The sequence below is a fragment of the Marmota marmota genome, unplaced genomic scaffold (assembly GCF_001458135.2).
Source record: "Marmota marmota marmota unplaced genomic scaffold, marMar, whole genome shotgun sequence".
Classification (NCBI taxonomy): domain Eukaryota; kingdom Metazoa; phylum Chordata; class Mammalia; order Rodentia; family Sciuridae; genus Marmota; species Marmota marmota.
In genome coordinates this window covers 65,937,030-65,949,451 of record NW_025999900.1, presented here as the reverse complement: position 1 = coordinate 65,949,451, position 12,422 = coordinate 65,937,030, and the positions used below count along the sequence as shown (strand labels likewise).

The 12,422-nt window shown below is 48.2% G+C and overlaps 1 protein-coding gene across 10 annotated transcripts in view; it reads right to left on the bottom strand.

The window, feature by feature from the left end:
- Ppp2r5c (protein phosphatase 2 regulatory subunit B'gamma) overlaps positions 1-12,422 on the bottom strand; it is a 139,645-nt gene that overhangs the window by 27,460 nt on the left and 99,763 nt on the right. For all 10 annotated transcript variants that reach the window (XR_007346023.1, XM_015495778.2, XM_015495771.2 and 7 more), the window contains 4 exons: positions 8,488-8,598; positions 7,281-7,373; positions 7,069-7,199; positions 1,170-1,229 (listed from right to left, as the gene is read on the bottom strand). Coding sequence is in view for 9 of the 10 variants with exons in the window: in XM_015495778.2 (XP_015351264.1) it covers positions 1,170-1,229; positions 7,069-7,199; positions 7,281-7,373; positions 8,488-8,598 (395 nt within the window). In the remaining variant the exon portion in view is untranslated. The remainder of the gene's footprint in view (positions 1-1,169; positions 1,230-7,068; positions 7,200-7,280; positions 7,374-8,487; positions 8,599-12,422) is intronic.

Sequence of the window (12,422 nt, the reverse complement as noted above, 5' to 3'; positions counted from 1 at the left end):
GATGGCAGGAGTGAGAGCAGCACAGCGGCCTTCACACCTGCAAAGCACATGCCCTCTCCGCGGCACCTGACTGGGGACGTGATCACCCTTCCCACTTGAAAGAAGGAACTTGTCCCAGGTTGTGCAACTGGGAAGGAACAATCCTCAACCACATTATGCCATGCTTTGAGAGACCCTGTCCAGCATGTGGACACTAACCTAAGAGAACTCCCAATGGGGACTGAGCTTTTTCAAACCACATCCAGAACAGAAGCCAAGTTTTTCTCAGAACTCTTGCTCAGGACCAGACAACAGTGTCTGTGAGACGAGATTCTGTGTTCAAATGCTGTGGGGACCACTGGATTCAGTATGAGGACAGGTTTCTTTACTGCAGGCTCCTCAGGACCCCAAGCCGCTCCTGCACATCAAAGGCAGAGTGGAAAAGCACTCCCAAGCCATTGACCTTGGAACCCTGAGGAACTCTGCAACAGTGGACTTGGAGGCCTGATATAAAATCTACAGACTACGGATTTTAAAAGAATGACAGTAATGGAGAACTTTATCTGGATTAAGATGATGAAAAGTTGAAATGGCAATTACTTTACAGGTGTGTGTGTGTGTGTACATATATATATATATATATATATATATTTATGAAAAATCCACAAAATCAAAACAATTTGAGATATTGCGTACATTAATACGCAATACCCCAAGTGTAAACCTTCTAATAAGCATCTAATATAAACCTCAGGTAACTGAACTCAGGAGCACTTGACCAGTGAGCCTCATCTCCAGCCCTATTTTGTATTTTATTCAGTGAGTTGCTTAGTGCCTTGCTTTTGCTGTGGTTGGCTTTGAACTCACGATCTTCCTGCCTCAGCCTCCTGAGCCCCTGGGATTACAGGCGTGCACCATTGCACCCTGCTTCAGGTATTACATTGCTCCCGCAGAAATGCAGTTCCAGTATCGACACTGAGGTGTATGAAACGGAACCTGGATACAACCAAAAGCCTAGATGGAGCCTCCATCTGGCGTGCTCTAACCCAAGAGCTCACCGGCTCCAAGTCTCTTCTCTCAGAGTGGATAAGCTATCTTGCTCAGGGAGGGAGACAGCTGAGCTCCATGAGCTGGGTCATTCTGGCATATACTCCACCCACCATCCTTTGCTGCCAGTCACAGAAACTTACCTCCCCAATATTTCCAGCAATTCTGCTATGCCATTGTGATGCTCTGTTTCATAAATAAATCTAGAAAAAACATTTTGCCAGTTAGAATCAGAATCTAAACAACAGCTGGAAAGACTAAAATCCTCTGAAAAAATAAAGCTTGCAGAAGGAAGCCAGGGAACCAGGTGGCAAGAGGCTGGTGCATCTGTGAAAACTTTCCGGGGTAGAGGCTCCCTGCCCAAGTGGCCCTTCAAGAATCCAAAGAGCTTCACAAAGCCTGGGGACGTCAATGTCTTGAATGTAAAGGGCTCTTCTTGCTCAGATTTCTTCCCAATATTTTATTTTGAAAAATTAGAACTTCAGAGGGACTACCTACATGTCAACCACCCAGATCTAGCTGCTGATGAGGGGCTCTCTTTGCTTTGTCACACGAACACCCGTTTGTCCTTCTATCCACTCATTAATCCATCTTAATTTTTGTTGCATTTCAACACAGTGGATGTCTTGTTCACTGGTATGGCCTCTATTACTCAGCACAGTCGCTGCAACAGGAACAAGCTCTTTCCTGAACGGCTCTTGGATTACGTCGTCTACTTCCCTGCTGACATCCTGCACTTCCTCTGAGCCGTTTCAAGGGCAATTTTTCCAAAGTACCAATGTGAGTGAGTTTGCTGCAGCCCTGGGTCCCTTCTCTGAGCAGCCTCTGCTTGTCGTGCTCCCTGCGTGAGCCTCTGGAGGAGCTCCTAGACCACATGCCCCAGCCTCCCCAGCTTGTCTCCCTCCAGGCAGGGACAAGGACTTCTAGCTACTTTGCTCCCAGTTCGAGGACCAATCTTGGAATCTGTTTAATGCCTAAATCTGCTAAATGAACTGGGGATACGAAGAGAGAACAGGAAAAGTTCTCACCCAAGGGACTCTCACAGGAGCAGAAGGCCCACTACTGCCCCCAACCTAGGCTCACCTGGCGATGGTTTACACCAATACATGCACAGGATCAGCATGAAGTGAGAGGTGTTGAAAAGGTCCCTGCCTAGCAGATGAAACCTTTCATTCAGAGATTGCTTTAAGCCAAACTTTGTAATCTTTGTGAAGATAAAAAAAAAAAAAGAAGTTTCACTGTCTTCATTTGAAACAAAGGGACTACTGACCTTAAGGTGAAGAACAGGCAAACACCTAGAGATAGGAAATATGCCTGAACATGGGTCTTGATGTTTCTGTACTCCCAGATGGCCAGGATTATGAGGGACGGGGCCTGATCTGAGCTCCAAAAGAGGGTTTCTGACAGATTCACAAAGATGGGGTGTGGAGTGGGAAAGAACATAGGTCTGGGAGGCAGGGTGAGAGGTAGGAAGGCAGCGAGGAAGGCTCCATGGCCACTCGGTGACAGAGATCTAACCCCAGAAGCAGCAGGACTGGGCAGCCAAACACAGAAACAGGAAGATGCACTTGGCTGTGGTCTGAAAGCATGGCAAGAGGGTGCCCAGAAAATCTTGGCCTGTGCTCAGGAGTTGGTGCTGCGGTCACATCTGCCTCTCCCACCTCTTTCTAGCTTCTATCCTGAGAGCACGCAGCATTACCAAACCACAGTCCGTTTTCTGCATGCATCCATGTGGAAAAGCACGATATCTAAAACTCAACCTGAAGGCTCCCCTTTACTTATTTTATTTGAAATACTTATAATGGTTTAAATGCACGAGGCTGAAGTTCTGTGGACAGTGCATCCATGCAGCTGAGAGGTGAGCCAGAGCAGGGGACCCCTTGGGTGCTGCTTCTGGTCATCTCCCCCACTGTATGCATTTACATGGGAATGGCCCTCAGCCCTGAGCCATCTGGCTTTCCTAAACCAGCAGGACATTTTTTTTTTTTTTTTTTTGGGGAGGTGCTAGGGATTGAACCCAGGGATGCTCTACCACTGAGCTACATCCTTATATCCTCAGTCATTTTGAGACAGTGTCTTGCTAAATTTCTGAGATTATAGGTGTGCACTACCACACTCTGCTGACATTACTATATTCTTATTAAACAATCCTTAATTTCTAATTATCTTAATTCAATTTGAAGAGGATAATGAGAAAATGAAGCTAGTTCTCTTCCTTATTTTTCCAGAGGAGAGAGAATGGGAGAAGTCATAGAAATCCTTTAGAGCAAGCGAAGTGTTTCTCATTCTTTAGCAGAAAAGAATCCTAAGATCTAGGCTAGAACTTGCTTGTGGAGAGGTCTCCAAGATGGACAGCACCACTTCCTCTCCTCCTGTGCGATGTGTTCCTGCCTTAGAGGAAGAGGTGGCTGTTTCCCCTCTTGTCAATCTGGGCTGTCCTTGTGACCGCCTCCACAATACAAAGGGCAGATGTACTTCACACCAGTTCTGGAACAAGCCTTTAGGAAACCGGCAGCTTTTGCATCTTTTCTCCTAGCAGCAACTGTGGCAGCTCTAGCATGTCACCCAGAGAGGCCATGTGGACAGAGACGTGCAGCAGCCCCTGCCATGCATGCCACTCCAGCAGAGCCACCAGACACAAGTGAGGAGCCACCTTGGACATTCTAGCCCTAGCAGATGCCATGTGGAGCAGAGCAGTCCTGCTGAGTCCAGTTTAGACGATAGCACTGTGAGGAATGACAGATGGTGACTTAGGCTACTAGGCTGTGGGGTGGTGCAGCAAATGAGAAGAGCCCCCTGCTCTGCCCTGCCCACCTAACCTTGGATCCACCACCTGCCACGCAGAGCACCCAGAGGTATCCAAAGCAAACTGACTACAATGGGATGTCATGAGCATGAACTTTATATTAACATTTTCTTTTCTTTTTTTTTTGGGTACCAGAGATTGAATCCAGGGGTTCTTAACCACTGAGCTACATTCTAGCCCTTTTTATATTTTGAGACAGGGTCTCACTATGGTGCTTAGGGCCTAGCTGGGATTATGAGCATGCATCACTGCACCTGGCTCAAGTCGCAGAGGCTGGCTTTGAACTCGTGATCCTCCTGCCTCAGCCTCCCGAGCTGATGGGATTATAGGCGTGTGCCACTGTGCTTGGTTGTATTAATATTTTCAAGAAGTTGAATGAAATAGGTTTGAAATACTTTTCTTATAAGAGGCAGTTGTATAGGTTGAGAATCCCTTACCTAAAACAGTTTTGGATGTCAAATTTTCTTCAGTTTTTATGACATTTACATAAAATAAGCAATCTTGAGGATAGGACCCAAGTTGAAACCTGAAATTCATTTATATTTCATATACATCTTTTATACATAGCCTCAAAGTAATTTCATACAATGGTTTTAGTATTCCTGTCATTTATTTTTTTAAATTAAAAAGAATTTTGTGACAATATCTCACTGATCCTCCTGCTTCAGCCTCCTGAGTAGCTGGGACTTAAGGAGTGGAGTACTACACTTGGCTATGCCATGCTTGCATTTCGACTGTGACCTATCATATGAGGTCATGTGTGAAATTTTCCACCTGTGGCATCATGTCAATGCTCAAAAGGTTTTTTTTTTTTTTTTTTGGTACCTGGGATTGAACCCAGGGGCACTTTACTACTGAGCCACATTCCAGCCCTTTTTATGTTTTGAGTCTGGGTCTTCCTCATTTGCTTAGAGCCTCACTAAGTTGCTGTGAGTTGCTGAGGCTGGTCTTGAACTTGTGATCCTCCTGCCTCAGACTCTGGAGCTGCTGGGATTATAAGCATGTGCCACTGCACCCGGTTCAAAAAGTTCTGGAGTTTGGAGTGTTTTGGATTTTAGATCAGGGATGCTCAACCTGTATGACACAGAACTTAGGTAAGCTGAATACATCTCTCAAAAGCTCACCTGAAATAACAATGAAGGACCAAGCCAATCACAGAATCTAAATAACATGTTCCCTTTTGACTGTATATTCCAAAATAATTACAGAAAAGATTAGAGGAAAAAAACACAAAAATACGATACTCTAGCACTAACCCTTTGATGAAAAAAGAACTAAGTTATGTGCAATAACTTTTCAATAAGCTAAGTATTTTGGCTATCCAGTTTCCCTTGGGTCTGAGATCTACTTGCCTACTGATCTTGTGGTGCTGGGGAATGCACCATGGCCTTGCACGTGCTGTGCAGGTGCTCCACCAGCAAGCAGCACACCAGTCCCACCTTCTGCTCAGTGCAGGTGCTCAATGCATTTGCGGTTCTGCTATCTGAGCAAACCCACTACTGTTGAGGAAACAGAACCACTGGAAGCAAAGCTTTAATTTTAGGATTAAAAGGCTGGGATTTAAGTCGCACCTGTTCGATGCTATTTAAAAAGTGTGTATTTGTTCTGATAGATACTCACAGCAGGCAAGTAATGATCTTGTTAAAAAGGAAGTGCAGTACCAAGAAACATAAAACAGGAACATGACATTTAGGAGAATGACGTCATTCTCTGACTACAGCTGGAGTAAGGACTGGGCTCTGTTCAGCTGTGGGCTCCATGATACAAACGGGACCTGGGGAACTTGGAAGGAGTTCAAAGGAAAGCCACATACACAATGAGCACCAGTGCCAAAATGCCATCAGGGTGCAGACAAGGGCACAGATGCGGCTCATGTCTCCAACCACTGGGTGCCCAAAGGTCAGAAGGGAGGGACGGGTGAAGGAGGGCTGCTGCTCCATGAGCCTGTCTCAGCCCCTGCCTCCTCTTCCCTTGCCCAGTCACTGTGATGCAGGGAGGACCTGCCAGGCCTGCGTGTTACTGTGGCTGGCATCTTGGGCTCCTTCTTTGGACAATGACCAGGGCCCGGCCCTGTGGCTAGACTACATGGAACTCCCCCACTTTCTTATCTCATGAAGGGACACTGTTACAGTGTTCCCATCATCACTAGGATTTGTCACTTCCTATAGTCAGATATCATAGAAAGGCAAGCTACTTGAGCAACTAAAATTACAGAATAAACTGCTTATTTGGTAAGCCTTCCAGGGACAGATGAGGAACCACAGGAACCGTGTTCTCCATCAGGCATTCATTTTGTGCCACTGCAGGCAGCCCATGAAGCTGGTGCTGGGCCTGGGGACACAACAGAGCACAGGATGCGATAGGACAGAGACACTGTCAGGTGGGTTTCCAGGGAAGAGGATCCTCGGGAAGCCTGGAGAGCTCAGGGAACCAAGAGCTAGAAGAAAAGGGTGAGCTGGGAGGGTGACAAAGGCGGCAAGGCCCTGGCACGGATAGCTGGACGCGAGCAGAAGACTAGGAGGCTGCACCCCACCATCCAGAGAAGGGTGGGCGTGTGGGGGATGCGGGCAGCAGCAGAAGCTTGTTAGCAGTTTGAGGGACATTAGAATCCACGAGGCCTGGCCAGAGATGTGAACAGGGCTGGGGAGGCAGGGCTGTGTGAGGACGTTATGGCGCACCCTGCAATTGGGGCCACCTGGAGCACTCCTTCTGCACTGCGGGCTGTCTGCGATTGCTCCCCAGGGTCCTGCAGGCCCAGGCATGGGTGCAGCGTTGGAAAGCTGTCCTGCTCTGCCTACTGTGCCCAGCGTGCTTCCCCTCCTGGGTCTGTGTTCACAGATGTTGCCAGGTTAAGGCTAGTTACTTCCCTGCTCATTCCTCTTCCATACTGAGATCCAACAGGAAAAGAATGAGGTAGCACACGGGTAGAGGGAACAAGTGGGTTCAGACAGTTAATCTATCCACATTTTTGGACAACCGGACAATTCAGCAGAAATGGAGCAAAGGAGGGAAGCCACCTATACAGCAGGCCCTGGAGCATGCAGAGAGAGGGTCAGGGAATGGAGGGAAGGAAGGAGGAGCAGCCTGGCCCACTGACACTGTGTCACTGGGCCTGTAGCGCCACGCTGCTGCAGCCTTCCTTTGCTGTACTCACCCAGGCCAGGGAGACGCTGGCGTCAAATGTGAAAATGAACACACCATGCACAAGGAGGAACGCCACCCATGCAGAGACTTACCTATAAAATATATTATTTATCTGTTTTCTGATGTACGCTCTCAGGCCTAAGAACTTTCCATAAATTCTGTGAAGGGTGGTTTTTAGAAAATCTCTCTCCCGAGGATCCTCGCTGTCAAAGAGCTCTAAAAGCTTCAAGAAAAAAAGATACTCAGTGACATGTACACTCTGCAGATCAGGGCTCCTGAAATTTCAGTTAATCTGTGACCTTACCTGCAATACAAATTTCTGATCAATATATTTCTTCGCTATATTAGGCTGGAAATCTGGAGACTCTAAAAATCTTAAGAAAAACTCATAAACAAGCTAGGAGGAAAAAAACAACAGTGAGTCAAACATCATGGAATTTCATCAAGAGATGAAAATATGCTTAGCTGAATCTTTAATGTCCTGAAAACATTAGATTTTTACAAAAAGCCACATCTCTACAGAATGGCGACAGCTGGATAGTCAGGACTGGGCTCTGTTCTGTGCTGGGGTGCTGGGGAATGCGCCGTGGTCTTGCACATAATAACTAGGGATGGTTATTATTTTTTTAGTGAGAACTGAGACTTCCCTTAAATGGCACTTCAGTAGAATGCTTTCCATGGCCTATGTCACCCATGCTTAAGTAACTGCTCAGAGCCCACGGTGCACAGTTCAGGTCATGACCAAACTCCAGGTGGGATCTGCAACCTGTCACCTGTAAGTGTCCTGCAGTGCTGAGGCACAGAGCCAAGCTGACAGGAACTCTGGGTCTGCTAGGGAAGACAGGCACAAAGACGAGACCCTCAATGGCAGCTGCTATGATTCCCCTTGGTGAGTGTACAGGGCATCATTGTGTGGCCTGCCTGTCAGGAGCACATGTGGAAGCCAAGTGCTGAGAGGGGAGGGCCTGGCTTCCAAGGAACCCTCCCCATGTGTCCCACTGTCTGGTTCCTTCCTCGTTTTCCCAGCTCTTTCTCTTCTGCCTTACGGGTGATGTGCCCTCCCTATCCTCACGCCTGACCCTGCTTTGCTCATGCTGGCCTTGGTGCCTCTTAACCTAACAATCTTGTGTTTCACATATACATCATAAAAAGGGGTCAGTCAGCTCAGGAGCCTGGGAACACAGTGGCACAGTTAAATCCAGGTACTGAAGGCTGGAAACATACCCGCCCAAGTCCTCTAGGCTTGAACTCAATGGTTAACCACCAACAGGGCACTGCCACAGAAGACTTATCAGTGATTCCATGTCTTTACAGTCAGTATCAAGTGTGCACACACACCTGTCTGCTAAAACATTTTTCTTTTATCTATAGTTTTGTAAGGTCTGTGCCACTAAAGACCCGATGTGCACTGGCCAGCAGCTGAAGCCAGGCCTCTACTGAGCTGGGGGAACACACACACACATGTGGCTGGCACCCTCCTATTCAGGCCTGCCATCCCCCCAGTCCAGCACCTGCAGATGAGGCCAGGCTGCTTCTAATGTTGGTTCGTCCTCCTCTGGGTCAAACTCTGCTCCCGTGGGATTGGAGGAAGGCGGCAATGTTCGAAACATGTTAACTGCAAACTAAAATCCACATAGTCTATGATTACAACCAGGAAGTTTAAAATATTTACCAACAGCGTTTAAAACACATTAGTAATCTTAATGATAGTTGCTTCTCATGGTAAAGTGACCTGTCGTTAGCCTCAAAATTCAGAAGTAGTGTGGGTCCCCAAAAGGAGCCTGGGTCAAAAGTGCAGCAGGAAATCGGCCACCTCAGGCAGGTGAACATCAAGCTGACCCCCAGAGACATCTTGCCTTTTAACTGTCACACTTTCAAAGACACGATGCCAACGAATGCTGAGAGGGCAGCGGTAACTTCTGAGGTCCTGTCCCATCAGTGGGTGGGAAAGCAAGGAGAATGTTCTAGTGTGGCAGAGTAGAGGCTGAAAACCAGCCAAGGCGGCACCACACTGCCCTGTCACCGCTCCTGTCACGACGAGAAGCAGCAGTGTCACACACGATATCCCTAGGGACTGGCTGGTTAAACTCCGCAGTCCGTTTGGACTTGCACAATACACATTGACAGGTCAGTGATGTAAGCATCAAAGTTTAGTTTTTCTGTATCAACTTCCAGCCTATTTTTCTCTTGTACCAAGTCTAGATGTGACTTGTTACCTTGCCGATCTGTGAGCCCAACGAGGGCCTTTTACAGCTCTGCGCTCTGGAGCCTGGCTTACTGGTGAGCATCTTTTTTTTTTTTTTTTTTTTAAATTTTTTATTTATTCCCATAGAGTGGCATCAGTTCTACTGTGTATTAATGGTGAGGCTTTTAGCACTTAATCACTTTATTTATTTATTTGAGAGAGAGAGAGAGAGAGAGAGAATTTTTTTAAATATCTTTTTTTTTTTTTTTCAGTTTTCCGCGGACACAACATCTTTGAATGTGGTGCTGAGGATTGAACCCGGGGCCGCACGCATGCCAGGCGAGCGTGCTACCGCTTGAGCCACATCCCCAGCCCGTGGTGAGCATCTTCAAATGTGCAAATCAAATATCTGACATAAAGATAAAATCCAGCTGCAGGACAGGGACAAGGAGATGCCAACAGGGAGCCCAGCAAGCAGGCTGAGATGTCCCCTCTGGTCAAGGTCAGTGAGCGCTCACTGCTGCCCATTTCTTCTTTTCTTTACAGTTATTGATACCCAACTTGTGAAGTCATCAGCTACCAAGGCCAGAGCACCAGTGCTCAGTGTGTGTCATCTGTGGGGTGTTGACGTGAAGGGCAGCTGCAGTGGGTGCAGGTGGTACAGGAATGGAGGAGGAAAAAATGACCAGAAGCCCACAACTAATTAAAAAAAAATCTTTTAGTGAAAATACAGGAGTGATTTTCCTAAGATTGCAGTAGAAAGGGAAAAAACTTGGAATTTAACCCTGAGCAGCTCTGGCTGCTGCTGGGGTATGTCTCCAGCGATGTTCCCCTCTGTGAACCAGGTGTGTGCCCAGGCCCTGTGAGTCCTCCCAGACCTCCAGCAGTGAATCCAGAGACTGGTAGGCAGGACGCTCTTCGTCACCAGCCCGCAGGCCCTCAGCAGAAGGCAAGGAGGGCTTTTCGTGCCCCCTGCTCCGAGAGCCCAGGGACAAGGCAAGGAGGAACAAGGAGCATAGCCACTGAGGAGGCCACACGGTCTGTGGGGGCCACTGTCTCCTCTAGGGCTTGTAAAGGGGGTCGAAGAATGGCATCTGTCATCGCCAACCCCCCTCTCTAGCTCTGTGCCTCCTGGGGCTGTGGAAGTGCTGAGAGGAGAGCAAGAAACGAGTCTCCAGCCCTCCTAACCTGCGGCTGTCTGGGCTCCCCTCAAAGCAAACAGTAGGGGAGGGGTCAAGGGCTGCCTTCAGAACAGGAGGGGCACTTGGCTCTTCAGTGAGTGGGTGCTGCAGGGCCAGCTAGGTGCCCACTTGGGAGCAAAGGCCTCTGGGGACCAGGATGGCACCTGGCCAGAGGCAGAAGCAGATGGCAGAGTGGTGTACGGGGCCGCCAAGGAGACCACCATGGGACAGATGGCTCACGCAGCAGGGAGGCTGGAGTGTGGAGGAAGGGGTGGTGCTGTCCTCCCAGAGGCTGAGCACCACCTGGAGACCCAGGCGCACCACACAGGGAGGAACCACCACATTGTGGAGGCCACAGAGAGCAAAGGCACAAATGGGCAACTGCCTTCCAGCTCGGCTCAGGGGGAGCAGAGGGGCAGCCTCTCCCACCCCCACTTCAAGTCCCTCAGGGAGCTGGCTGCCCGTGGGGATGGGGTTGGGTGAGACTGGGCAAGTCTGAAAAGACAGCTTTAAGCTCAAGGGGGCCCTGTAGCTAGAGATGACTAGAAAGCTAAGCCTTCTGCTCAAGATGTACCCAGGGCAGGAGGGTGTGATGTGACTGATCACAGTTAAAGGCAAGAGTTAAAGAGGCACAGGTTCCCCAGTGTGACAGTTCACCTCATGCCAACCAGGCTAGGCTGGAATTCGGTTTATTCAAGAAGACACTGACTGGGTGTCCTCTGGAGGTGTTTGTAAATGTGGTTCGCATCTATGATCAGTGAACTTTGAATAGAGATGACCCTCCAACAGATGAGGTAGAGAGGGAAGATGGGAGGGGAGGGGAGGGGGGATAGTAGGGGATAGGAAAGGCAGCAGAATACAACAGTCACGAATATGGCATTATGTAAAAATGTGAATGTGTAACTGATGTGATTCCGCAATTTGTATCTGGGGTAAAAATGGGAGTTCATAACTCACTTGAATCAAATGTATGAAAGATGATATGTCATGAGCTTTGTAATGTTTTGAACAACCAATAAAAAAAAAAAAAAAGAGATGACCCTCCATGGTGTGGGTGGCCCTCATCCAATCAGTCAAAGGCCTTTAAGATCAAAGCTATGGCTTCCTGAAGGGAAAAGAGATCCCACCTCTCGCCAGCCCAGAGCTGCCTGCTTTCCACCCACTTGCCTCCTGCTGCTTGAAAACCCTCTCTCTCCCCGGCTCTTTCTCTTTCTCGGGTAAAATCCTGACTGAACGCCAGTTAGCTGGGGTTTCTTAGTGAACTAGTTGTGCTGTAGTAACTGCAGTTTCAAGTTGAAGCCCCCTGCAGTGCTCAGCCGAGGCCCACAGGCCATGTTCACTGACCATGTGCTGGATAGGTGCTTGCCTGGTGAACACAACACCTTGTTGTGACCCATGGGCCCTCTTTCAGTATGGAATGTTTGCACCCCTCCTTCAGACATTGAAGCCCTTAACCCCTCGTGGCTGTAGCTGGAGATGGAGCATGCAGGCAGTAACTGGAAAGTGAGGTCCTTAAGGGTGGGTTCTGATCTTAGGGGAGATCAGACTTCCCCCACCCAGTTGCACTTGCTGAGAGGAAAGGCCTCGTGAGGACAAAGCCATCCTCTGCAAGCTGGAGCCCTGCCAGCACCTTGATCTTAGAGAGAAACGGATGCCCACAGGTCAGGCCAGCATCCTGTAATCTTCAGTTCTGGCATCCTTGACAATGACCCTCCTAGAGCCACTCTGTTGATTAGAAGTATTTCTCTTCTCATGCTCTTCGTCCCTACTCTGTTCTTAGTTACTCTCCTTATATCAAAGAAGACATTTGGCATTTGTTTTTTAGGGATTGGCTAGCTTCACTTAGCATAATCTGCTCTAGTGCCATCCATTTCCCTGCAAATTCTATGATTTTGTCATTTTTTAATGCAGAGTAATACTCCATGAAGATTAACATTAAACAGGGATGAGAGGTGGGAGGGAAAGGGAGAGAAAAGGGAAATTGCATGGAAATGGAAGGAGACCCTCAGGGTTGTACAAAAGAACATACAAGAGGAAATGAGGGGAAAGGGAAAAATAATACAAGGGGGAGAAATGAAGG